The sequence below is a fragment of the Tinamus guttatus genome, unplaced genomic scaffold (genome assembly GCF_059628265.1).
Source record: "Tinamus guttatus ecotype Peru unplaced genomic scaffold, ASM5962826v1 Tinamus_guttatus_pri_ptg000058l, whole genome shotgun sequence".
NCBI classification, from domain to species: domain Eukaryota; kingdom Metazoa; phylum Chordata; class Aves; order Tinamiformes; family Tinamidae; genus Tinamus; species Tinamus guttatus.
In genome coordinates this window covers 2,547,122-2,573,167 of record NW_028288592.1, presented here as the reverse complement: position 1 = coordinate 2,573,167, position 26,046 = coordinate 2,547,122, and the positions used below count along the sequence as shown (strand labels likewise).

The window sequence follows — 26,046 nt, the reverse complement described above, 5'->3', positions numbered from 1 at the left end:
TACTGTTCACCATAGCCCTGAGCATATTTTTATTGGGTGGGAACTGGATTCAACAGTCATATGGTTTCTACATGCGCAGTGCCAATGACAGCCTGGTACCAACAAACAATGCTAAAAGGAAGGAGTTTTGGCCAGGGCCTTCAAATCCACATGCCAGAACTTTATACTTTTACAAGCATCTGGAATTTCACAATTGGGTAAGAAATAGGCAGACTTTTGACTCAGATATTATTTTTGTCTTTATAGCTTCGTGTTATAAAAATATTTGGATTTGTCTGCAATCGTATTTTGGTTTTACGCTTTCTTATTTCTCAGTTATCATAAGCTCTTTTACGACATAGTTTGACCATAGAAACATAAAAAAGAAAGATCTGTTGCAAGTGCAATTTACCATGGCAAATAGAAGTTCCCAGAATGGTTTATTTTCAGAGTACTTTTAGTACTTTGTTAACCCTTTGTCAGAATTCACGTTTTCCCCTTTCATCATTAAAGGAACAACCACAGACTCCAGGCTCTCATTCCTCTATGTCACATGAGTGAGCAAAACACTCTCAACTTCTGTAAGAAAAGAGGGTAAATGTGTCACACAGAAAAGCAGGAATGTTTTAGGTTTTTTTTTTTTTCTTTAAAAAGCTGTCACAAAAATTGTTTTCTTTGGTTTCTGTAAATTTTAGTAACTTGACCAGTGGAGCTGGTTGGGAGTGTTCCAGCTTGACATTGTTTTCCTGGAAAACACTCCTTTTCAGAAAACAACCCCTTTACTAAATAGGGTCAGTTTTGTCAATGCTGTAAAGTCCAAGACTGCTTTTTCTTTTTCTTTTTCTTTCTTTTTATTTTTTTTACAGGATTTTTTTTGCGTTTGTGTCAGTAAAATGTCATTATGTTCTGCTTGAATGTTCCTTCACCAAAAACACAACACAAAATTGTTTGAGTGGTTCAGCTCCTCCTTCCCCCTGGCCTTTAAAAAAAAAAAAAAAAAAAAAAAAAAAAAAAAACACTTATTTGAAATGAGGAACATATTTGAAATAAGAAAAAAGTTACAGGGAAGAAAAACCCCACATCATGCCACTCTGTGATTAGCTGCATTAGCTGCTGGCTATTACAGCTGGCTGGGTGAGTCTATGTGCACCTTGGGCATTGCTCTGAGCCACCAGATGAAGCATAATCTTCATATAAGCTAATCATCTCACCCAACTCTTCATTACTGTCTTTTCATCTGAGGGCATTAACCACCCCACATAGTTTCAGGAAGGAGGTCCATAGGGAGAAGCAGTGAGAGACCATGCGATAGATGCAGATGTGGGGCGGGCGGATCTGTAGTCACTGTTGGGGAGGGAAAAGTGGATGCTGTGCTTGGTTTGGTTAAAAGAGGCCTACAGTTAGGCCTAGGTAGTCTTACTATATCTTACTAAGCTTGGACAAGTCAGGGATGTAAGTGGCAAAAGAAATGTCTTTATGGCTGTCTGAATCACTGATTTATTTATTTATTTTTCTCAACTTTTCTTCCAGATCCCACAGAAATACGCCTCCCTGGACACAATGTCAGCTTTCGGCATCCGGAAGCAACCTCCTAAGGAAAGCGGTAATGCCGATATTCCATTCTCTGCGCTTGGCACACTCAGAGCAGAGGTTGAAGTACTGTGTCCTTCCTGTCCCAGGAACAGTTTCCGAGCATCTCCATGCCCACTATGTGCTCGGCTGCTAGGGCAGGCTGCCACGCTCCAGCAGTATCTCACTGAGGTTTGGGAGGAAGAGTTGGGGGATTTGGGAGGAAAAAGCATTATTGAATCATGACAACAGAAGATAATTTGTTGCTCAAGGGAAGAACAAAGCTTTAGTGGACTTTTTGTGGAGAAATTCCCAGGTGCCAACTGGAAATCCCACAAAATTTCTTGTTCTTCCAGACTCTGTGGAATTTTTCTAATGGCTACAAGATGTGAGGTGCAGAAGGGCTCTACAGTTTTGGCTCTATGGAGCCAGGTACCAGTGACAGCCAAAAGTAGCAGGGAAGAGGAAGATGAAGAAACAAGTAGGAACAGCAGCATTGTGGCCCAGGCTATGTTAAGGACACAAACTATTGTCTGAATAAGAAGGGAATAAATGCTATTTGTGCTCATCTGACCCAAACTGTTGTATCTATATTTAATTTTTTGATGGCGCTTGAGATTTTTTTTTTCCACCAAAAATTAGTAAACCAGTTCAGCAAAACTGAGGCCTCCAAATTTAGCAAATTACCCGTATTTTCTTTTCTTGAGATGAAAACACAATGTACATTATGAGGCTGCAGCCTTTATATGTGACTTGCTGAAAACTTGGGTGCTTTAAGATGCTGATTTTTATGAAATCCAAGTGAGTTTTAGGTAGGTGATAACATTTTTACTGAGAGAAATACTGTTCCGTAAGGAAGGTTAATTTTAATAGCTGAGCCCTTCTTCAATGCATTGGTGTGCTTGTGTGTATGTCATCGACAAGTTGTTCTTTGCAAAATTTGGAAAGAGATAGTCCAACATGGAGCCAGATAATGAACCTGCAGATAACCAAATATGGTTTGAGATGGATGTCCAGTCCTTGAATTCACTTATAAATCTCCACTTTTGGTAGTATGGACATTTCTACAGTGAACTGCAACAGATAAGAGCAGACAAAGCATGGCTTAAAGTTAAATATAGATTTTTTTTTTTTTAAGACTGAATTTTATCTTCAAGTTCCTTTTTTTGACAGAGAAAAAATGCATCTGAAAAATGTCTTCTCTATTCTTACTTAAAGTAAATATTTAGTTGCTTTGTCATGATTTTCATTGTCATGTCTTTCATTGACTTAAATTATGTGAGAGAGAGAGAGAGAGAGAGAGAGAGAGAGAGAGAGAGAGAAATGTACGTAACTTAGTATTCTTCAGCAGTCAGTTTGTTGATTAACAAGATGCTACTGAGAAAGGTTTTGTATATTTAATTTTTCATCTTACCTTGTTTGAAAATTTCACTGCAAGTGTCACAGCTCAAAAACTGATTTTCTATTAGAACTCAAGCTCTAGACTTCCATTTTGAAGTATTATAATAACACAATAGCTCCTCCTCAAGAAAAACAAACAAAAATAGGCTGATGTTAAGAAATTTATCATCAGGAAATGATAATAAATTGGATGAGCATAAGGAAGCAAAAAAAATGAGAAAAATAGACAATGGTCTTCTTTGAACAATTTTGTTTTTCTGCGCTAAACTCCGCAAAAAGTGAAACCAAGGGAGATAGTTGTCAGCTATCTAGCACACTAAGGAGCATTCTCACAGATCAGAAGACCATGGTCTTGTTATAGTTCTCACTAGCACTGTTGAACACAGATATTTTAGATTGTTTTCATAAGTAAGTAAGGCTTCTGTGATCATACTGTGTGACTTTGCGTGTGTGTGTCTCATCCGTTGATGGGTAATGTTTGAAGCCGTTGGCCAACTTTAGATAAATTTTATAGAAGTTAAAGATATTTCATTTATAAAGTCAAGCAAAACTAGGTAGCTGTTTAGAAAAAGACCCTCTTTACTGACTGAGGAGAAAAGTTTCAGAGTGAGTCCGATGCATTTGAGAAACCTCAATATTGACACATGTTCAACAGTATGTGGGTTGAGGATTAGATGGTACCTCAAGATCAACTTCCGGTTGGAATTGTTAGATATCTGAAAAATGCAGCATCACAGACACATCTGTAGAAAACAGGGTTTCACTAGTTCTGCTTTTGGGGGATTACTCTTGTATGCATATGTCATAATTCCTTATAAATTTGTGATACTTGTTTACATCAAAGAATATGTCGAGCTGTTTCATATTAGGGATGAAACTGAATACAGTTTGGTAAACTGGGTTTCTGCAGTGTCTTCAAGGTTTGTGGGCTTAAGCCACAAACATTGCAAGGAATCAGTCTGCACTAAACATGAGCTCTGGACATAATCCTTGTGACTTTTTTTAGTGTTAAAAAAGTGTTGTGCCAGCATCTGATAGCAGAGGTTTCAATCTGTGGTAAATCTCTACATATTTCAGCCTTTTTAATAGAACTTTAAGCTTCAAGAGCTTTTGTTTTAAAAATGTGTTTCTCTGTGTTTGTAGATAACAAGAGCCCCTCTGTTGCAATTAAAAGCAGACAACAGGTTATTCAGGATAATAACAAACGACGGACCCTGTTGCAAGATAACAGCTGGATAAAGAAGAGATCTGAAGAGGAAAGGTAGGAAAGATATGAAGTACATTCATTTTTTAGTTGAATATACTTTGTATATTTTATTTGAGTGTCTGCTTTTTTTATGGATGATCATTTATCATCTAGAACAATTTTCATCAGTAACTTATTTGCTCACCTTGATAAGGTATTGATTGCCTTGAGGAAGTCTTAGTCTGTTTTTAACTGACTGCTTGTCAACAGAAGATCTGTGCACTGAACATTTTATTGGATGTACTGAGAATCTTAGCGTTCTGCTCATCTTGAGAAATGGCATCTTTCATGCATTTAGGTTACAGTAATAGCATTTGACTTGTTTTACAGTCATGAACATCATAAATTTTGACATATTCCTACAAGGAGCTTAATGATGTCATTTGAAATTTATTGTAATGTAGACCTGGGCTTGTATTACAGCAGAAGCTCCACCTTGAGAACTGGTCCTAATTTTTTGGACCATGACCAGCTCATAGGTAGAAAAATTCTGTTCCCAAAGTGATGGGAGCAATGTAATGCAGAGATCGTCAACAGTTGTGGTTACTCAGATAATAGACAGCTGTGAAGACTGATTGAGGGCAGAGATCTTTTTGCCAAGAAAGAATTATCTGTTTTTAATATTCACATTTTAACTAAATATTATCTTTTGATTAAAGTGCTGATGAAAACTATGGAAGGGCTGTGCTTAACCAATACAAATCCCAAGACAGCCTACACAGGTACAGTAGTCTCTAAACATCTCTCTAATGCTTTCTAACATCTTTCTTGCCAAAGAAAGCTGAACATTCTTTTATTAACTCCTGTTTAAAACAGGAGTTTTGAAGCTTTCTTCTTTCTGTTTTAGTCTAGTCATGTTACCATTGCAATCAGACCTTGATATCATTAATTGTTAACCTGGTAATTGAAATGGGTGCTAAAACCAGAATGGTCAGAAATCTTGTATGATGCTTTAATTTGGGATTTATGTGCTGTTTTATTAGTGACGGGTTTTTTAATTAAAAACGGCGACAATGTGGCATTTCTAAAACTCTTTTTACAGCAGTAATGCAAATGAAAAGGAAGATCAGAAAGCTCTGCTTGGACGATACAGGTCTGATACTACCTTGGACAGGTAGGGATTTTTCCTTCTATATTGTAGTTTGTAATTGTCATGCTTGTGATAGGTTGTTTCTGTCTTATCTTAAAAATGGAAAAATGAATGAAAGCAGCTTGTAGATTAATACTTATGTTTATTAGTCATCTAAATGGAAAAACTTAAAATATTTTTTCATGAATTGTCAATGACAAATATAAGAAGTGGTTCTTCAGACATCTTTCTTTGTATCAATTTCTGTATATTTTTATGTTCCTGAATGTAAATACCTTGATGTCAATGACCCATCCAGTCCTGTTTCCCATTTTACAACTATAAATCAAAGTCCTATCTCCAACAGTTAATCTCAGCATGACCAAAACCGTGAATCGCCTTGCAAATCCTTGCTTCCACTTTGGACCATAATTAGCGCAAATATCCCAACCATATAATTATCGAACAAACTTAAGTTGAAATTTCTCTTCAATTTAGACCTCTGTAGAGTAGTTTACTTAAGATACGACTGTGCCTATGTGTGCAGATTCCTTGTGCATAGCATCTTCAAAATGCAGCCCACATCAACATGTGGTATCCACAGCATGCTAAGGCAGTAGAATTTACACTATTTGGAAAAAGTGTATTTGTTCAGATCTTAGCACTGTATGTTTTCATTTGATGATCTTTATTTCTCGTATTATGAGGGGGAAAAAAAAGAAAGATTCTTGCTTAAAATTTAATTTCTACATAGAGGTCTGGAATAGAATAGACATAAAGCTGTGTGATATCATCCCTCTGTTGATTCTTCTCCAGGCTGATGAATCATGATCACTCTTCTCCAGGCTGATCACTCATCATGAGGAAGCCATTCTATATTACCTTTTATTTCCCTATTGCTCTTCTCCCTGTATTTTCTATTACCATAACAATGTTTTTGATCTGGACGACCAAATTTGTATACAAATATTTGACGTGAAGCCACTTCTGTATGTAAAAGAGTGTATCAATGGCTTTGGGTTCTCTACTCCTCTTATATTTCATAATATTGACTTTGCTCTTTTGAGTGCTGCTGAGAATTGAGCTGTCATTTTCATAACATTATATATCATAACTCAGAGACCTCTTACCTGAGTGATAATAGCTGGATCAGAGGCCAAACGTTTTTCTTGGCAGACATTACTTTGTATCTTAAAGTGAATGTGGTTTGCTGTTTTAGAAACTTGACATTTTAGCAGATTATTTCTTGTTGCTTTGCCAATCAGCATTTGTTTTGACTACCATGACTTAGTGTCATTGGCAAGCAACATAATTTTGCTCTCTTTCTTATTCCAGATAATTCATGAACACATGGAAAAGCACAGGTCTTGCAGATATCTCTCCCTTCAATTGTGACATAGTAGATAATTTTAAAAGCTTTTAAATAGGATATTTCTCCTCTTTAAAAGATTAAAGAGGAAATCCAAGTAGAATAAATCAATTATATCTCTATTATCCATGCACTCATTCAAAGAATATTTTAAGGCTCATATTTTTTCCTGCACAGAAGGCACGACTTCCATGTCAGAAGTCTCGGGCCCGTCCTAACAGCGTTGCCGAAGAGTGCTATTAGATATATAGATATATATATATATGTATGTATATAAAAGATATCTACATCTTCATCTATCTAGGACTTTTTCTTTTATCCTGAGGTACCATGGTGTATGAATTATTTTAGGTTGTAAGATGACTATTTGTGTGTTCTAGTATATACAAATATTTAAAGTTAAGTATTCTTAATATGTACCAGATATGGCAGAATATATCGAGAAAGGAACATACAATTCTGATAGATAATTCAGAATATGCCCATAAATCATCATAATAATAATCATCATTTGATCTTAAAATGAGGAAGCTGCAGTTCGACTGTTCATTTTTCCTCATTCTCCACTGGTCTTCTAAAACCTGCAGGATACAGCCATTCCAAGATTATTTTGTGCACACCCATTGCCAGAAGGCACATCTGCAAGGGTGGACCACGTGTCCTGCATTTCCTCAAACTTACAAATTAAGGCATAAAACATTATGGTGATTCATCTTATCCTAACACCTTTTCATAGCCCGCAGTCAATTTTGGTACTTCCTCTTTCTCTGTGAAGGAAGATTCTCCACCAGGCACAAATCCTTTAGTTTCTTAAAGATGGTTTCTGGTAAGCAGAAGACAGAGTTGAAAAATACAATACTGTTTCTTGAACGTAGCATAGCATCTAAGGGGCTATTTCTCCTTGAAATGAATGACCTTCTTCCTGGATATCTAAGCCGTTTACGGAGAGCTGTCCTCAGCTATGTTGTTTATAAGGAAAATTCTCATCCAGCTACGATGTTATGGCAAATGGCCATGGCAATTTTCTTCTATCCTGGAAAAGGCCTGCGGGAGTTACCACATTTCAAGACAGGAGTGGAACATCTATACGTATTTCTGCTTTGCATGCCCTTGGGCCGTAGCTGTAACTTTCTGAGAGACAAGGATTTTAAGAATGTGGATCTATTTGGATTAAAGTCTCTTCAATAGCCAGTTGGCAAAATACTCTCTGAAGTTCTTATTAAAAGAAATAAAGAAAAAATAATGTTTACAGGAGCATTTTTGAATTCCTCGTTGTATACGGGTATGTGACAGCGAAACTTTTCTACAAGCCACTTTAAGTACTGGTAGTACTGCTCTTGCAGCTTCTTGCTTCCTGGCTACTGCAGTTTCTGTTTTCAAAGAAGATATTTTGATATGAATTGTGCCTAACTCTATAGATCCACAAAATCTGAGTATCAATTTCAGTACTAAGGATTTGGCATCAGTGTTGGGGGTGACTCATTTGTACCATGGGCTGCAAGCGCAAGGAAATACAAGCATGGTTTTCCCATCTAAAGAGGCAAAGATTCCTCTGTGAGGAAAAGGGAATGATGCAGGGAAAAAGAATAAAGAAGGAATTAAGATTTACTGTTTGCCTTAGTATAGGAATGAGGAGACATTCAAATAAATGGCTAATAGCGATTTAAAGCAAACCAAGCAAAACATAAACCACAAAAGTTTGAACTGATTCGAGAAAGATTAGATAAATTAAAGAATTGTTGGTCCAAAGCTTTCTGCTAGAGACAGCATTTTGTGTGCAAATGCCTCATCAGAAAATCCTTCAGATGTGATTGTTGGAAGCTGGGAGGTTTTACAAGGAAAAGATAATGTTATACTTTTTTCAATTGATCTGCTACTTTATTCAGTACTGGAGTAGGATGCTAGGTGTACCCTTTAGATCTTCTTTAAAATGACCAAATACACTATTGCCTTGATTATTGTGTATATATCATGTATAATTTTGAAAATAGTTTCATATGAAATGAAAACTAATGGTTCACTGGATAGTTCTGGTTTAGAAGAACTGTTCATGTTTTTTTGCACAGTAATGTTATCAAGTTTAGTGAGACCTCTAGTGATCTTCTGTGTAACTGCTGATCACAGCCAAATATTATTGGAGTTACCAGAGATATAAAGTAACTAATTGCACAGACATATTTAAGGTTTGGGAGGTAAAAAAACAAACACACTAACAAAAAATCACTCACAAAAGAATGAAATGAGTGTGTATACTGGCACGCATTATATCATGAAACACCTTTTCAGGGTTCCATTAAATGCAATAATAGTCCATGATACTTGTCTGAAAGCAAACTAAAAAATATTTGTTACTGCAGTTAATATTAGATTATTGGCACTATGTTTAATTGCTTTGTATCTATAGTTTCAGTTTACAGAAGGGAATAGCTGACTAAAATTAAGAAATTTTTATATTTAAATTTTAGTTCAAAATATTTTTTTCAGCTCTTCTAGCTATATATTTAAGATAAACCTCTCAATTTAGTAATCTATGTATCTTAAATTACAACAGTTTATAATGGAGCTTCTTACAGTCCTTACACTTTTATTAAAGCAAGTCCTATATATGGAATTAAACTCATTGTATACAAGGCACATGTCAACTATTATAGCTACATAGTACTTACTGTAAAATTTTGGAAGGGTTTTGGGGAAAAACTATAGGATTTATAAAAAGTTTGAAAAATCACATAGCTGTTTCATATAATAATTTAATAATAGTAAGTACAAACACATAACTTCTGTGATAGAAGCTATTCCTATATGTGACTACTATACTTTATCAGGGACTCTATACCCACGTATTTCAAATCACATTGGTCTTTAAAAGCTATAAAGATAATCAAGCTATTACATCTATCAAGGTGTGGCGAGGGGGAAGGAAGAGAGATGGCTTATGTTCTAAGCTTCACTGAAGGACTTTGCTCCTTTCTGATCTAATTTCAAAGGAGTAATAATGAATTAAATGTGACAGCAATAAATCTTGATAGAATATATTTGTCAATTATTAGTGTTTGAACATAACTTTTTAAAACATTTTTTTTAGTGAGCTACTTAGGCTTTTCAAATAGTAATGCACTAAATTTATATTAATTCAGCAGCTGCTCTGTACCTTTTGTAATGCTGAGTAATTTATAATCTGTACAGAAGACAATGTGATACTTCATCTTTTAATTTAATTCAAAAATTCTGAAGAACAAATCTGTGTGTTTTGTTTCAGAATCCCAGATAGAAGTGATGCTGATAAAATAAATAAGTTCCCAACTCTGGATAATAAACAAAGCAACAGGTATGAGTTTTTTCTTATCATGTAAATATTATGTCTTACTTTTAATTGTATGCATATGACTTAGGAAACAATATATGTGTATTATGGCTTGATAATTGGTTTCATTTCAGTGCTCGGCATCTGGAATGTAGGCATCTATGCCTGAATTGTCACAAGCTCTTTTCACAGTCCATGGGGAGGAAGAAAAGTATTTTAGAGCACAATTCATCTGGTGTGTTTCAAATTCAACAAGTCATACAAGACTTGTTCTTTGAAAATGCACATTTCTACACATAGATTGAAAGAAAGACCTACTTAGATTTGCCCAGTTAACCATCATAACAATTATTTAAGAAATTTTATATTTTAAAATCAGGAAAGAAGGAATAGGTATGTTTTGAAAATGTAGTACAGTGCAGGTATGTTCCCAGAAAAAGTGAGGAGCAAAAGTTTAAAAATCTGGTTTTTTTTTTGTAGGAAAGGGAACTGTTTTTTTCTAAAGGAAAGCAATCAGAAAACAAGTGGTTTAATTAAAAGATTTTTCTTTTGTCAGAAAGTCAGCTTTTTATATAAAACAGGTTCAAGCCACTTTGACATTTAAAACAAATTAATACAAAATATATGACATGTAAAATTTTTTTATGGTTTGGAGGTGACCAGATTAGATAAGTAAAATGACTAAACAATACTAAAATTTAGTTTCTAAAGAATTTTCAGGTCTTAACTTATTGAACTTTTTGTTAAAAAATATTATTTAAAACACTCAGAAATCTGAAGATTGCAGCACTGTATTTATAAATATAGTGAGGCAAAGGTTATCCCCATGTGCCTTCAACAGTGTCAATACAGTTCTATCACAGTAACAAACATCATTCAATATAGCTGCCAGGGAACCAAGAAGAGCAAATAAAAACCATCACGTAAAGTGTAATGCTTTTGCTCTGAAAGGCAAAAAGTGTGACTGACATGTGGAGTGCAGGAAGGTGATTCCTTTGAAAAACAATTTTGCACCATTATATTGCAAATCATGGTGATAATGGCATGTGAAGCATCATATAGATTTGCTTTTGTGTTTTTTTTCCAGAGATAATTTTTCAATAGACCAACTGTGAATCTTGGAGAAGGATTTGTGTGAGATTTAAATGATACATAACTTGTCCTGACAGAGAGCAATGAAATAATTTCTAAAGTTCTGTTCTTCAGTTAAATTAGAAAAGTAAGAGGCAGGACAATAACTTTATGATAAACTTGATGAGAAACATAACTTACTTGGAATGTATGCAGTTAGGACTATGAGGAATATTACATTCTTTTGCAAGCATATAATAAAATAGAACAGCATTGACATAACTAAATAAGAAACAAAATTTAATCCATGAAAAATGAATATATTAATATTTTAGAGTGAAGCATAAGTACAGAAGTCAAGATTTTCAGAAGTCAAAAATTACTTTGAATATCAAATAAATTACAAGTGCCGAGTCCTGCACCTGGGGAGGAATAACCCCAGGCACCAGGACAGATTAGGGGTTGACCTGCTGGAAAGCAGCTTTGCGGAGAGCAATTTGGGAGTCCTGGTTGACAAGAAGTTAACCATGAGGCAGCAATGTGCCCTCGTGGCCAAGAAGGCCAAGGGGATCCTGGCCTGCATCAGGAGGAGCGTTGCCAGCAGGTGGAGGGAGGGGATCCTGCCCCTCTACTCAGCTCTGGTGAGGCCACATCTGGAGTATTGTGTGCAGTTCTGGGCTCCCCAGTACGAGAAGGACATTGACCTTCTAGAGGGGGTCTAGTGGAGAGCGATGGAGATGATTAAGGGACAGGAGCATCTATCATATGAGGAAAGATTAAGCGAGTTGGGCCTGTTTAGCTTGGAGAAGAGGAGGCTGAGAGGAGATTTGATTAACATGTTCAATTACCTGAGGGGTGATTGTAGGCAGGATGGGGCCAGGCTCTTCTCTGTGGTGGCCGATGACAGGACGAGAGGTAACGGGTGTAAGTTGAAACACAGGAAGTTTAATCTCCATATGAGGAAGAACTTCTTTCCTGTGAGGGTGACAGAGCTCTGGAACAGGCTGCCCAGAGAGGCTGTGCAGTCTGCTTTTCTGGAGATCTTCCAAACCCGCCTGGATGTCGCCCTGTGCCACATGCTCTGGGTGTCCCTCCTGGAGCAGGGGGGTGGTTGGACTGGATGATCACTAGAGGTCCCTTTCAACCTTAACCATTCCATGATTCTGTGGTTCTGTAAGGACACATCTGTTCTCTAAGCCTAAGAATTCCTTAAGATGTCCCAAATCTGCTATCCTTGGCATATATAATTATACCAACTACTGTATATATTTTTTGACAGCAGATATCATTTCTTAGTCTTGTTTTCTCATTTCACTTAAGATAAGTGTAATATTACTGGAGTATTGTGTGCAGTTCTGGGCGCCTCAGTACAAGAGGGCTGTGGAGCTTCTAGAGAGGGTGCAGCGTAGAGCAATGAAGATGATTAAGGGACTAGAGCATCTATCTTACAACGAAAGACTGAGCTGGGCCTGTTCAGCCTAGAGAAGAGAAGACTGAGACGAGATCTGATCAATATGTATAAGTACCTGAGGAGAGAATGTAGGGAGGATGGGGCCAAACTCTTCTCTGTGGTGGCCAGTTATAGGACAAGGGGTGATGTGTACAAATTGAAACACAGGCAGTTCCACCTCCATATGAGGAAGAACTTCCTTACTGCGAGGGTGACAGAGCCCTGGAACAGGCTGCCCAGAGAGGTTGTGGAGTCTCCTTCCCTGGAGATCTTCCAAACCTGCCTGGATGCCGCCCTGTGCCACGTGCTCTAGGTGACCCTGCGTGTGCAGGGGGGTTGGACTAGATGATCTCTAGAGATCCCATCCAACCTCAAATGTTCTGTGATTCTGTGAAGATGAATTAATACATTAAATGTGTTTTCTTTACAGGCAGTCTTGGACTCCTACCACATCAACCACAAACACTGCTGCTACTTCTCCTGTTAAAAAGAAAAGGTATTCACTGCCACCTTTGTGTGACCGCCAGAGGATATATGACAATCTGTTATACTGCAGCAATGTCTCATGATCTCAATGTCTCTCAAAAAGCATTATCGATTTTTCCCTCTGGCAAGCGTTAGCTCTTCAGCAAACTTCAATAAGCTTTTGCATGCTCTGGCTTTTTCCCATGAGAACAGCATGGTGCAAAAAGGTCTTTGTACAGTCAGTCCACAAGCCATGTGGACATAGCTCAATAGATGCTAATTCTCTGCCCCGGTCCCTAGCTCTGCAAGCGTATGCCTTTCTAGTGTCTGCTACCAGAATTAAAGCATAGCAGCTCATTGTACTGAGGACAAGTTGAACTCTGTCATGCCAAACTTGTCCCTGTACTACTTTAGTAGAGATGAACCACAGTATGCATGCTATACAGCTAACTAGCTTTAAAATTTGGGATTTTATTTAATATTGTGTGGACAAATGAAAAACTGGCCGTAGAATGGAGAACTGCAGTGCTGGGGATACCCAACATTTTGTGCAGACTTTCCAGGAGCAACTTCTACATTCTTTCTGTAGAGTTATGGAAGTAATAGAAATTTAAATGTCATCATTCTCATATTAACACCCATGCTTTTTTGTAGGAGTTTATGATGTTTTCAGCTCAGTAATTGTCTTCAGGCCTTTCAAAGATATGAATGGCCAAAACTAAATTCACTGCTTATAGTGCAATTGCTTTTTCTCCGTAAACAATTGGTGGATTGATTCTTTTGGATTCTTAAAAAAAAAAAAAAAAAAAAACTGAAAGTGCATGTGATGTTTATGTGACCTCTAATACCATCCTGAATTTGTTTCTGGAGCTGATGTTTGGCACCCTTTCATTTGCACATTCTGTCTGATTGTCTCTCCCAAGAATAATCCACATTTGTTTCATTCGGGTTGCACACAGCACCATTTTGGGTCAGACAATATATTTCTTACAACAGTAATTAAAATTACCATGCTGCTCCCAATTCCATTCAGCTATCTAAAAAAATAATAATCTTAAAAGTGTCATTATAGAATATTTCAAAATACTAATAATATTGGAAATGCTACAAACACTTAACAAAACACCATTTTTGAGTTTCTAACATTCGAAATATTTGAAGAGATTCAGCCTGCTGTCCATCCCTATGCCATTATACACTCAGGAGTTTATCTGTTAACATTGACAGGCAATCTTGGCTGCCTCCACCAGTTTCAAGTTCTAAGACCACCACAGATACATTGGAAACCAAAGAGTAAGTACTGATGATAGTTAGGTTATTTTTCTTTTTGTAGGGTGTTTTTTTTTTTTTTTCCTGTTGTGTGTGTGTTTGTTTTATGGTAATTCTAACCCTGAGCTGATTTCAGGATTGAGCAGAGGTCAATTCTGTGAGGAACTGAGTTTGCTGAAGAGGATGGCATAGGAAGGGTGTTTCATGCCTAAGTACTTGTTAGGCTCTTAGCATCTTGATGCCCAGCTTTGACTGGGCTTTGAGTTTGTGAGATGCTGACAGCCTGAGATTACATCAGTGCTGCCAGAATGAAAGAACCCAGGAGACCAAGTTGAATTGCTGGTTTTCTGCAATGCATGTTAGCTTTGTTCTTGGAGCAGTTCAAATCGATACCAATTAACTCTCTCAGACCAATTCGCTATAGAGTGGCCAAGAGTAAGTGGACACAAATCCATTGCTCCTATTTGGCACAACAGCAAGGAGTTAAATCTGCCTTATTTTAGTTACCAGTGTGGACAACTTTGAAATCTCCATACGACTCATGTAAGAAGCTGCATATCAGTGATTGTAATTAGACAAAATAAAATTGAATGGATACATTATTTTGCTAGGTAGAATACTCTGGTAGGTCATGGCCTAGGATATCTCTATCTCTGGGGGACTTTAAGAATACAGTAGACCAACATTAAGCAGTATTGATTCTGCCTTGAGATAGGAGTCTTGTCTAGATGAGAACCTTTGACCCCACTTTCTACACTATCAAGTTATCAGGTTATCTACATTATCAAGTTAAGACATGTTATATTGTATTGCTTCCATGGGACTCTTTTTTCCTTTGTTACCCTTGCTCTTCTCTTTCCCTTCCGTTCTACCTTCTTTTCATTGTCCCTGCAGGACATCTTTTTTTTTTTTATTATTATTATTATTATTTTAGCTTTGTAGAAACAAAGTTACTACTCTGTTTGTGCTTAAAGCTGGTTGATTCAGAGCTGAGTTCTTTTGTAAATGTTTTATAGCAGAATGTACCAGGCCACCTTATTTACATGATTTTTCTGAAAAATTCTAATAGGCTATTTATTAATAGTTTATGCTTTTGCATATATAATTATATATATATATATAATATATAATTGTATATAGAGCTGTTAATGAATTACTCATAGAAGTCTTAATATATTAACCTACCAAAATATAGCAAAGCTGTTGAGCTATCCAATAATTTAAGCAAGTCAGAAATAACATCAAAGAGTGTCTTCAAAACTAGACTGAATTGGGTCATTGAAGACCTGTCATGCTGTCCGCATATGCATGGATCTTTATGTCTCTCTAACATAATTTTGACTTTATAGGTAATTAAAGGAGTAATAACAAGCAGTTTGAAAGCTTTTATAAACTTGACACAAAATGTAGTCTTGCAACTAGTTTTTCAAATATGCTAAGAATTGAAATAAATCATCATCATGGCAGTAGTCAACCTGTACCAATTCAGTTCATTTGGTTTTGATTTCACTAAGTTGTTTGGAGAATAAATAAATACATTTTTAATGTAATTATAAGTATGCTCTTCTGCTGACTTTGGTATTTTCATCATTCTTCTCAGTATTTTCAGGCTTTCTTCTAGATATAAAATGCATATGATTTTTCTTGCACAGAGAGCTGTTTGCAAAGAATGCTATCTATTTTTTATAAAGGCCATCTTGGGTCCCAAGCTTTTAGAGCTGTGCCTATAAAATAATTTCCAGCAACACCATACCTCCCTTTATTTACCTTTGATATAGAACATCTATGGCTTCAAGAGAAATGCAGAACAAGAGGAGGAACAATGTAGTTAGTCATAAACTGTGACAATTTTCCTGATGAACTTGTGCGAGTCCAGCAGAGACCTGAGAGTTTGTGATGTTTGGATCATTTTATTGCTTTTCTCATCCAGAGTACCATGCGTGCCTACCATCTCCATCTAGAATCTGGGTGATGATGTGCTGAACAGGCCCTTTAACTTGCCAACTTTCATACCTGGTTTGCTTGAACACTATCAACTGCCCTCTCCACTGCATCTCATGGTGTTAGTACCCTGGTGCCTCACAATGGAAAGAAAGATGTTGAGACACCTTTTCTACATTTTACATGCATTTACAAAGCACATGATTATGACTTTAATGTGTTGCAGTATACATTAGAACAAAAATGCAAGCTGTTTATGGCGCTTTAAGGGAAATTCTATCTTTGCCTGCCTAGGCTAATGCCTTAGTTTTCGACCACTGTCCTTTCTGCTTTGGCTGAAGTTTAGTGCGAACACTTCAGCTGCTTTACAGGCGGAATAAGAGCAGAACTACTGTAATTCAATGGCTACTATTATTAATTATTTATTTTCTCATGCCATAATAACTTTTAAGTTTTTTTTTTTTAAGCTACATACATCAAGTAGTTACACTACTTTTGTACTTTTATTGAGTTTATAATGTGGCTAGCCTTGAGCCAAATAAAGTCAAAAAACAAGGTTAGCTTGTGTTTATTACTGTCCATCTGTTTGGCAAAGATTCAGAATCACTCAGCGCTCGAGAAAGATAGCTCCTGGCTACTGGAATTTTATTTTAAGTCAGTGCTTACTTTGGTCATGATAATTCTGAAAGCATAGGATGCATCCTCTGTATGATGCTTGCCCAGCACCAACCAGAGCTGAGATTCTCAACATTAAATACCAGATCACTCCCGTACACTGGCAGTGTTGGGATAATACAAGTAGAGGCATATTTTTACTAATCTTTCCTGACCCTTGCCTTTCTTGGATCATCTATCAAGTATGATGTCACCAAGGAGACTTAAACAATGATTTTAATGATTAATTTGTTTATCTTTGATAAGTGCTTTGAAAATGTAAGAGCTATTTGAAACTCCAAACATTGCTATAAATCATAGTCACCACCAAAGCATACACTTCTATTTGCCTGAAGTAAGTTTCAGGAAATAAAGCGCCAACTATAGATGCTAATAATCATGGTTTGAAAAGGTCACCATCAGTCTTAAAGACAGATGAAGCAAAGAGCCATGTCTTTTCTTCACATATAAGAGCAGTCATTTGTCCTGCAGTCTTCAGAAAGGGAGTTGTGTAAGCATGGAATGTCTGCTGAGAAAGATGTTTCTTTTTTTTCTCCTCTGGATTTATTATTTATTTACCATTTTTTTTTCCTCTGATTCTGAGACCCAATTTTAGGCTGCTATGTTCAAGCATGACGTGAACTTTTATGGGGCCTTGTCTCAGTTCCATGCAGGTTAAGTGTGCTTTACCAAAAACTTGAATGAAATTGCAATTGAAGTGAAGGATATAGACAGCTCACTGCAGTTGTCCTTTTTGGTTTTGAATTGAGGCTTAAAAACATGTCATTGATCAGGGTGTTTTACTGGGGAATGGTCAACTGAAGAATGTTGTTTTAGTAACATGTAAAGAAAGAGATTAGAGATAAATATTATGTTATTTTGGTAAAAAAAAAACACATAATATAGATATATTAAGAAGCAAAACCTTTTATTAAGCTTTGTCATGGAAAACAAAAATTAATTGCAAAGTGTTTTGATTTTATTTGCTACTTTGTTTCTGAAATGTTTACTCCTCTCTCTCTACAGGACCTCTTCTTCAGAAAATTCAGAAGCTCCCACAGGGTATGTCTTGCTCACTTTGCTTCATAATAGCTTAAAAAAATCAAATATTCCATGCATAAACATTGAATATAATTTAATATTTATTTATAATACAAAAACTGTGTGATTTGTCTGGGAAATTTCCTTGAACAGCCAATCTGAGATTGTAGATGTAATTATTTCCATATATTTTAACAAATTTCATTTACATTTCATATTTATTTACAGTGGGGGGGAAAAAAAAGAAAGAACTGTAATTGCTTAAAGTACTAAAAAGTATTTCATAATTTTATTTTCACAATTTATTGTTACATAACATAATGCTAATGCAAATTTTTTTTTAATACCAAACTGGTATTCTAGAGGGCAAACAGTGAATGAAAAAGAGAATGGATAAGCAAAAGAAAGAGAAACTCATAAATTAAAGAGCTGTACACATGCAAAGGCTTGTTATAGGAGGCATAAACATGAACTGAATTAATGTAACGTACAGCTAAACTGTTGTGAGTGTCCATGTGAAAGGCTGCTCTAACTTAAGAAATAAGTTTATAAACTTAATTAGTTTAATGTACATTTCACATAGCCGAAGTTAGAAGAAGATTGCTTAACCTACCTTTAATTTCATGGCTTATGATTAAGAGAGCTGCCAAACTTGTCATGATGTTATTGCTGTCCTAAATGGAAGATGGATTCAAGGAGCATACACTCATTTCCAGTTCTATTGGCTTTTTTTCCCCTTCTTCCCCTTCTTCCTCCTTTTCTCCCCTTCTCCCATTCTTCTCCCTTTTTCGTGATTTAAAAATATTCTGGTAGTGGCAGACCTGTTCATATGTTCATATGAATAAGCAATGATAGGGAAGAGTTTCATGGATTTTGGCTGTCATTTAATACAATGCAGTTAAGGGATGCGGAGCACTGTAAGCAGCTGATAATTTTTTGTCTCAGTGGAAAGTAACCCCCAAACCGTTCCTGTATCTATGGTCTCTGTCACATTCTTATTATCTCTAACAACTGCTAGATAAAAATTGCTTCTCAACAACTTTTGCATATAAACTCCCTCTCTGAATAGTTATATTGACTTCTGTGGGAACATCGATAGGAATAAAATAGTTCAAAAATGTAAATGCTATGTGAGCATATGAGTATATCAAAAGAATGACATTTTGATACACACGTATTATAGTTACTATGACTAAGGGTAGTACAGAAGAAAGTTCTCTCTTGAACAGATGTGATTTTTTTTTCTTTTTTTTCCTCCTGGGTTCATATTCTCCACCTGTTAATCACTCTCCCGAATACCCCAGCCACCTCTCCATGTCCTCCCCCATGGCAATGTCTTTGGTTCCCTCTTTCCCCCCTTGCAGTATTCCAGTCCAGTGCTCTCCGGTCCTTGCCATCTCCTAAGCCTTCAGACTTCCTCCAGTTTCTGATCCCTCACTATAATCTTTTAAATAACCCTTGCAATGCCTTCATCTCCTCTCTCTCCTCTGAATTACTGCCTGAGCAAGAAGCAGCATGTGTTATTGCTGCACAGAGCAATGGATCTATGCACAGCAGGCTGGTAGAAACATGCTAATTGGCCAGGAGTTATGCCAGAAAACAGCTGAGCTTATTGTGAAATGCCAGATTTAAGTCTTTTCCCTTTGTCAGGTTGCTGATTTCCATGGAAGTTGTGGATGTGAATATCCTGAAGGTGTCTAATCATCTTGCTTGCTATTAGCTGGTGGATTAAAAATAGTAACTGCAGGAGACTGACAAATACAAGTCAGAAAGACAAAAGTGTGTACAATCCCATTTCCTTAGGAAACCAGGACAAAAAAAAAAAAAAAAAACACCCTATTTTTCAGCATGTTCACACAGTATCCTTCATAAGAGACAATCACGTCTACTCTTTGGAATTTCTTTTATTACTGAAATTATCTGAAACATAAAAGAAGTCCACTTTATTATTATGATAGTGCTAGTAAAACAGCCTCGGCATAAAAAAATAAAAGTAAAATAAAATAAAAAATGTACTGGAATACTAGCTATTCAAAAAGTTCAATGGCTTCATTAGTCTAGTACATTGAAACATTATGGATACACTCATTTAGATACACATTTAAAGAAAAAAGAACAGGAAAAAGTTTCTGAAATTAATCCTAACTCACTGTGGTTACACTTGCTAGAAATGGAATAAAAGTGATATAATATATATTCACATATCTTCCTGTGTGTTAAGCATGTTTTCTTCGTTTTATTGCAGGGCTGCCTCGTCACCAGAACAGGTGACCTCTCAGAAATCTGTCAAAAAGACTGACACAGATGATCAAGCTGTAACAAGGTAAAATAAGCAGACATAACTGTATTGTTAAAGGTGATTTTGAAATGCTAGATAGATTTGCTTTTTATATAGCTCATTTGGTATCAGACAGTATTGCAGGATTTATCTAGGCCTGCCTGTTGGCCTAGAAGAACAAATTTTGAGTTCCGTTGGCTTCCTGAGTTATCTCAATTATTTCTTGGGTTTTTTTTGTTTGTCTGTCTGTTTTTTTTCAGGATGTCTAGACTCCATCCTGCTAAGCACTATATAGATAATTGCTGCAGATGAATGAAAGCAGACTAGCAGCAGTAGTATGGATTATGCAGTATACTTTGTACTTCAGTTTCCCAGTGAATAAATTGTGGGAAAGGGAATATCAACACATTGTTACATATATAAAAAGTGAATGGTATTCTTTCTGTGAGCAATACTGTTACCATTCAAAATAAGAAAAAAGTACACCATTTCATATAACAAAATTATTGCATTTAAACAGATGGGCTGCTTCTTGTGGTGCGAGTTAGACAGCATATGGAATACTGTACCTTGGAAAGTGTACAGAATTCCATGACAGCTATTGGTGGAAAGTGCTGTGCAAATAGCAATTATTGAAGTTCCAGCAAATGATAAGGCCCTACACTTAGGGAAATGGTAAGTCTTTCAAAACGATCTGTAGTATCTGTGCAAAAAATGTGACCATGTGATCCTAATGAAAATAAAATGACAGAATGTGCAATTAAAAAATGAATGAATTAGATGATTCTAGATATGCTCTGAGAATTACAGTAGTTCATTTATAATAGGAAATACTGAAAGGTGCAAATATTAAGATCAAGTAATATTAGCTAATTTTGTTTCACTTGATTCATAAAGTCAGAATTTTCTGAGGTCTGAAGGCACGGTTTATACTATTTGGAGAGTATTACTTTGAGTCCCTCCTTCCTCCCAGATAATAAAGAAATACATCCAAAAGAAATCTGACAGTGTAATCCCTAGGGGAAAAAAAAAGCAATACTTCAGTGAAACATTTTCCTGTCAGCAAATCTGGGAGATCTTAGGGAACTAAATGCAGCAGTATATTAACTAGGGAAGTCGCAGTCATTCTTCATTCATAAAGGCTTGTTAAAGGCTTATTTAATCCCCATCTTCAATCAATTCACATTCATCATCCCCCAGTGGCTCTCATTAGCACATCAAGCTTTGTGTACCACTTCCTCCATTGACAGGGAGCTGTAGCAATGATATTTGACTGGTCTGCAAGTTACTATGGCAACATTGCAATAGTTATTTATGCCAGTATGTAAACCATAAGTAGCCTGTAATTTTAGTGGGCAAAATTCAGCCCTGTGCTCCTGCCGATTCCTTTACATTTGGCTCATGCTTCTGATGCCATCCATCTGCTACTGAGGTGCTGGTTTCACAAATGCACAATTTTTTCTAAATTTATGCTAACCAAAAATGTATTAAGCAGCTGTCATCAGAAATTACTCTGTTATGTTAAAGATCCCATATAAATATTATACTCCTGGCAAGAATGATTGTGGCACACAACGAAAGCTAAGAGTTACATGAAAAGTATTTTTAGTACCACTGCCTTTAGGGCAAAACTTATCTTATGTAAAATAATTTAATTTTATGTACTTTTATTTGGAATTGAAACATTTTCAAGTTACACTTTTTAAAGCCATGTTTACTTGATTATTTGTATCCTGGTAAGCATGTTAATGTTGGAACGAATTAATTCCGCCATAAAATAGATGGAATATGGCAACTGGTTCTCTATGAAACTGTTGAGGAATACAGGGAAAGTCTTTTGGAAGGAATTCACCTGAAAGGGATGTCAAATACTGTATATCTTTTGAGTAAAAAAAATGTAGGATTCGCTGTGCACTGTTCCATGCAAGGCCTGCATTCTGTTAATGCAAAAGACAATTGTATAGAACACTTAGATCATAGAATCATAGAATCATAGAATGCTTAGGGTTGGAAGGGACCTCTGGAGGTCATCTAGTCCAACCCCCCTGCACACACAGGGTCACCTAGAGCACGTGGCACAGGACTGCGTCCAAGCGCGTTTGGAAGATCTCCAGAGAAGGAGACTCCACAACCTCTCTGGGCAGCCTGTTCCAGTGCTCTGTCACCCTCACTGTTAAGAAATTTTTTCTTAGGTTCCTGTGGAACTTTCGGTGCTTCAGTTTGTGGCCATTACCTCTAGTCCTATCAGTGGCCACCAGTGAAAAGAGACCAGCACCATCCTCCTCACTGCCTCCCTTGAGGTACTTAGACACTGATCAGGTCCCCTCTCAGCCTTCTCTTCTCCAGGCTGAACAGGCCCAGCTCCCTCAGCCTCTCCTCATAGGGCAGATGTTCCAGGCCCCTGATCATCCTTGTGGCCCTGTGCTGGATGTGGTTTCTTCCATACCTGGAAAAAAATATACACCCATATATTCCATAAAACTATATAGAATATGCTATTTATATATATATGGCATATATATATATCATATCAAAGACGTATTTAACAATTTAACATGTGAACCTCCAACTTAGATGATGGATGGCAGGAACTTTCCTTTGCCATCCATTTCCCTGTTTTGCATGATGGGTCTTTTATTCAATGTTTATGAGGTACTTTTTGTGTTTTACTTGCATCTCAGTGGAGATCCAAGGAGAGTATTTCTCACTCTGCCTTTTTACATTACAGAACCGTATTTATTATGATAATTAAATGCAGGTGTTTAAAGCACTGAGAAGTATGTTCTGTGGCAGTCTTGTTAAGTCATCTGAAACACGCTTCGGATATTCTGTCAGTCAGTCTTTCATTAGTGGTTATTGTTAGGAAACAAAATGTTTATTTCCTTTTAAGGCTTTCAGACAGGATTTGCTTGTATTTGGCTGTTTTCTCTTAGCTTGTGGTATCTAGAGGAAGTAACAGTGTTTGACACAGTTGGCTGCATTTACCACTGCAGAAACAAAATTATATCACAAAAAGATGCAGAATTAGTCTAAAGGTCATATTTATGGCAGCTCATAAATTGTAGAACTAATGAATCTGTATTGTATTTTGCATACATATATTAGGACTTGCACTGGCAATATTTGAGAAGATTTTGAGGTAATAGTAACACAAGCCATATAAAAAAAACTGCAGAGAGATCTCACTCAGCTCTGAAAGCATCTCTGCTATCAGTGAATGGCCCTAAGTCTGCAGGGGCACAGGGCTTCATAAAGGAGCATTCTACAAAAAGACAACATTTTTCCATTATAACAGAGCGAAGCTGGAGAATTTAGCCTGTCTATTTGTCTTTTTGTAGATGTAGATGTATTTCTAGGGAATAGCATCAAGGAACTAGAATATATTTCCAAAATAATGTATGTGCTTATTAGCTTTTTGTAATTATATATTTATTTTGGTAGTAAATGATGGGTCTGAGGTATGATTTATGAGCAGATGGCATATATTTGAATAGCTACATTTTGTTTAATAGTATATACTGAAAAGATTTTGATTACACATGACAAGATTTCTCATATCTGATGTAAATGCTTCAGGTAGATAAGAGACATTAGTGTTCTTTTTACTTTCAACATGAAATTTTTCATTACATTTCGATCTTTCATTACTACTGACTGCAGAATTTCTGCTGCAGTTCCTGGTTCTTTAAAATTATAAAGTATAAATTTGTAATTATGGAGTTATAGTTCCTTGAATATTAGTTCTATAGAAGGTAATTTACTATAATTACTCCTGTCAGATAGTAGCAAATTTAGATGATGGTGTGTGTATATATATATTTATTACATATATATGCATATATTATCTGTACATATATATATGATATATACATACATATCATTATATAATATGTATATTTAACATATAGTCATATATAATGATTAATTATATATATCAATATAATATATTTATTATTTATCTTTTTAAAGCTATTTGTATTTGAACTGAGATATGTTGCCAGTTTTCATTTATCATGAAGAAACAACCAATTACCCATCTGTGCTTAAATCACACAAATTCTTGAGACAATGACACATTTTCTGTGTCAGTATTTTTCAACTTTAAAGAGTGAATGTTTTAAAAAAAATCATATTATGGTACTTGGAAGTTTCTAAACGACTGGAATTAAGATCATAGTGTCAAACAAACATCTATATATTGAAGGAACATTTTGACGTGCATTTTCAGGCATTTACTGATTGTGCCAACTCCCATTAGAAGAAAAAGTTTTGTCAAGAGAAGCAAGGCGGTGCAGTGGGGACAGTCAAAGTACCAGCATTTGTGGGACCTGTTATTGGAAAGGCTGCTCTATAGCAGTGCAAAATGTTTCTGTGCCTAAACAATCTTCCCAGGTCACCTAGCACGTAGTATCCCAGCATTTCTGGTGTGTTTTCCTCTGTATCAAGTTGGCTGGTTGCTGCCTGGCACTAGGTGTTAGCGGATTCCTGCCAAGTACAATCTTTGCCTCTGCCTGTCAGCAGCGGGAAAGGAGTCCTCAGACTGGCTCGGCATTGCTGCTAGTCCACGTTGTGCTTCAGGACTTCTCTCTCCTTCTGCAGCAACTGAATAGATGCCTCCATTTCTGTGCTTGTTCCCCAGCTTTGTGGGTGCTGTCTTGCCTCTTCAGGGAAATTCTGGATTTTGCCTTAGACAAGTGCAGCATAATCCTGTACAAACCATCTTTTTGAGCTGTTTTCTATGGTGTGTTTTTACGAAGACTGAACTTTCCAAGATAGGCTGGTGATTTGTAAGGAGGATAAGACAAACTTCAGATCTCCGTGAGCTCTTAAACAACAGGATTAAAACTGCATCAGTGTAATCACAGCTGCAGTGATATTGTCCTGTGAAATAGCTGTTGAATGATACCTTTTTTCTTCTGCCTGTCCCCAACCCGCTTTTTTTCTTTTTTATTTATTTATTGGTAAGTAAAGTATTTTGGAACAATTTGGAAAGAAAACTTCATTCACATAAATTGTTTGACAATTGACATTTTACTGACAGGGCTTCAAACTGAGTAAATGTGCTAAAGGACAGCCTAAAAGTGCAGTGGTTGTACTAGTTTCAGGGACATAGTGATACTCAAAACTTGTATTAACTATACTAGCACAGCTAAAGAGGGACTCTCCTCACCACTACTGGATGTACTGAGTTACTCATAAAGCAAAATGGTAGGCAATATGAAAGCATATAAAATGTAGCATAAAATATTGCCTTATTTACTCGGAGTCGAAGCTGTGTAATTGTTTAGACTAAAAAGTGCTCCCTTCCAACCAACACAATTATTACCAACACAGGTACCAAAACTTGAATTATGCTCCATCTGACTTACTTAAGCTAGGCTCCTAGTTTAAATGTTCTCCAGTACGCCCAGCAATGCACCATCTCAAGCTAGAGAGATGAGATAGATAATCTATCTAAAGCTAGTTTCTTAAGGTGGATTCAGTGGTTCTTTGGAGGTGCCTGTCTTTCTGCTTAGATATACACTCTAGAAATTTTTCTCAGATTGGATTAAAGTTGAGATGACCAAAATGAGAAGGCACGAATCCTGTGGTATTCTGGTGTGCCTTTTTCATTGTAATATCTTCCTGATCTACTTTCACTTTTTATAGACTGTATAATGATTCAGCAAACCTCTAAAATGTTCTGAAAGACACTATACTGTAACTGCGAAAGTGTTTGGAAAAAAATATCCTAAAACAGGACTGATAAAGGCATAGCCATAGCTTAATGCTCCTAGCCGCAGCCATATCTGGCTTTGGCTATAGTGACTATTTTACTTGATAGGGAAAAGTAGCTTAAAAGTTTCTAGGTGTCTTTTTTTCCTTGGCAGAAGGCAAATATACTATTTTACTTTCTAGTGACAGAGACCTTTTGACATCCAATTTGACAGAGTTGGCTCT

At 36.4% G+C, this 26,046-nt stretch overlaps 1 protein-coding gene across 1 annotated transcript in view; it reads left to right on the top strand.

Moving 5' to 3' along the window:
- The first annotated feature begins 1,513 nt into the window (after nucleotides 1-1,513).
- The window catches only part of SCEL (sciellin), a 41,089-nt gene continuing 16,556 nt past the window's right edge, over nucleotides 1,514-26,046 (top strand). Inside the window, exons 1-9 of the mRNA XM_088540306.1 lie at nucleotides 1,514-1,582; nucleotides 4,093-4,210; nucleotides 4,855-4,917; nucleotides 5,241-5,309; nucleotides 9,893-9,961; nucleotides 12,889-12,954; nucleotides 14,151-14,216; nucleotides 17,814-17,849; nucleotides 20,074-20,151. Of these exons, the coding sequence (XP_088396432.1) occupies nucleotides 1,540-1,582; nucleotides 4,093-4,210; nucleotides 4,855-4,917; nucleotides 5,241-5,309; nucleotides 9,893-9,961; nucleotides 12,889-12,954; nucleotides 14,151-14,216; nucleotides 17,814-17,849; nucleotides 20,074-20,151 (608 nt within the window). The 5' untranslated portion in view covers nucleotides 1,514-1,539. The remainder of the gene's footprint in view (nucleotides 1,583-4,092; nucleotides 4,211-4,854; nucleotides 4,918-5,240; nucleotides 5,310-9,892; nucleotides 9,962-12,888; nucleotides 12,955-14,150; nucleotides 14,217-17,813; nucleotides 17,850-20,073; nucleotides 20,152-26,046) is intronic.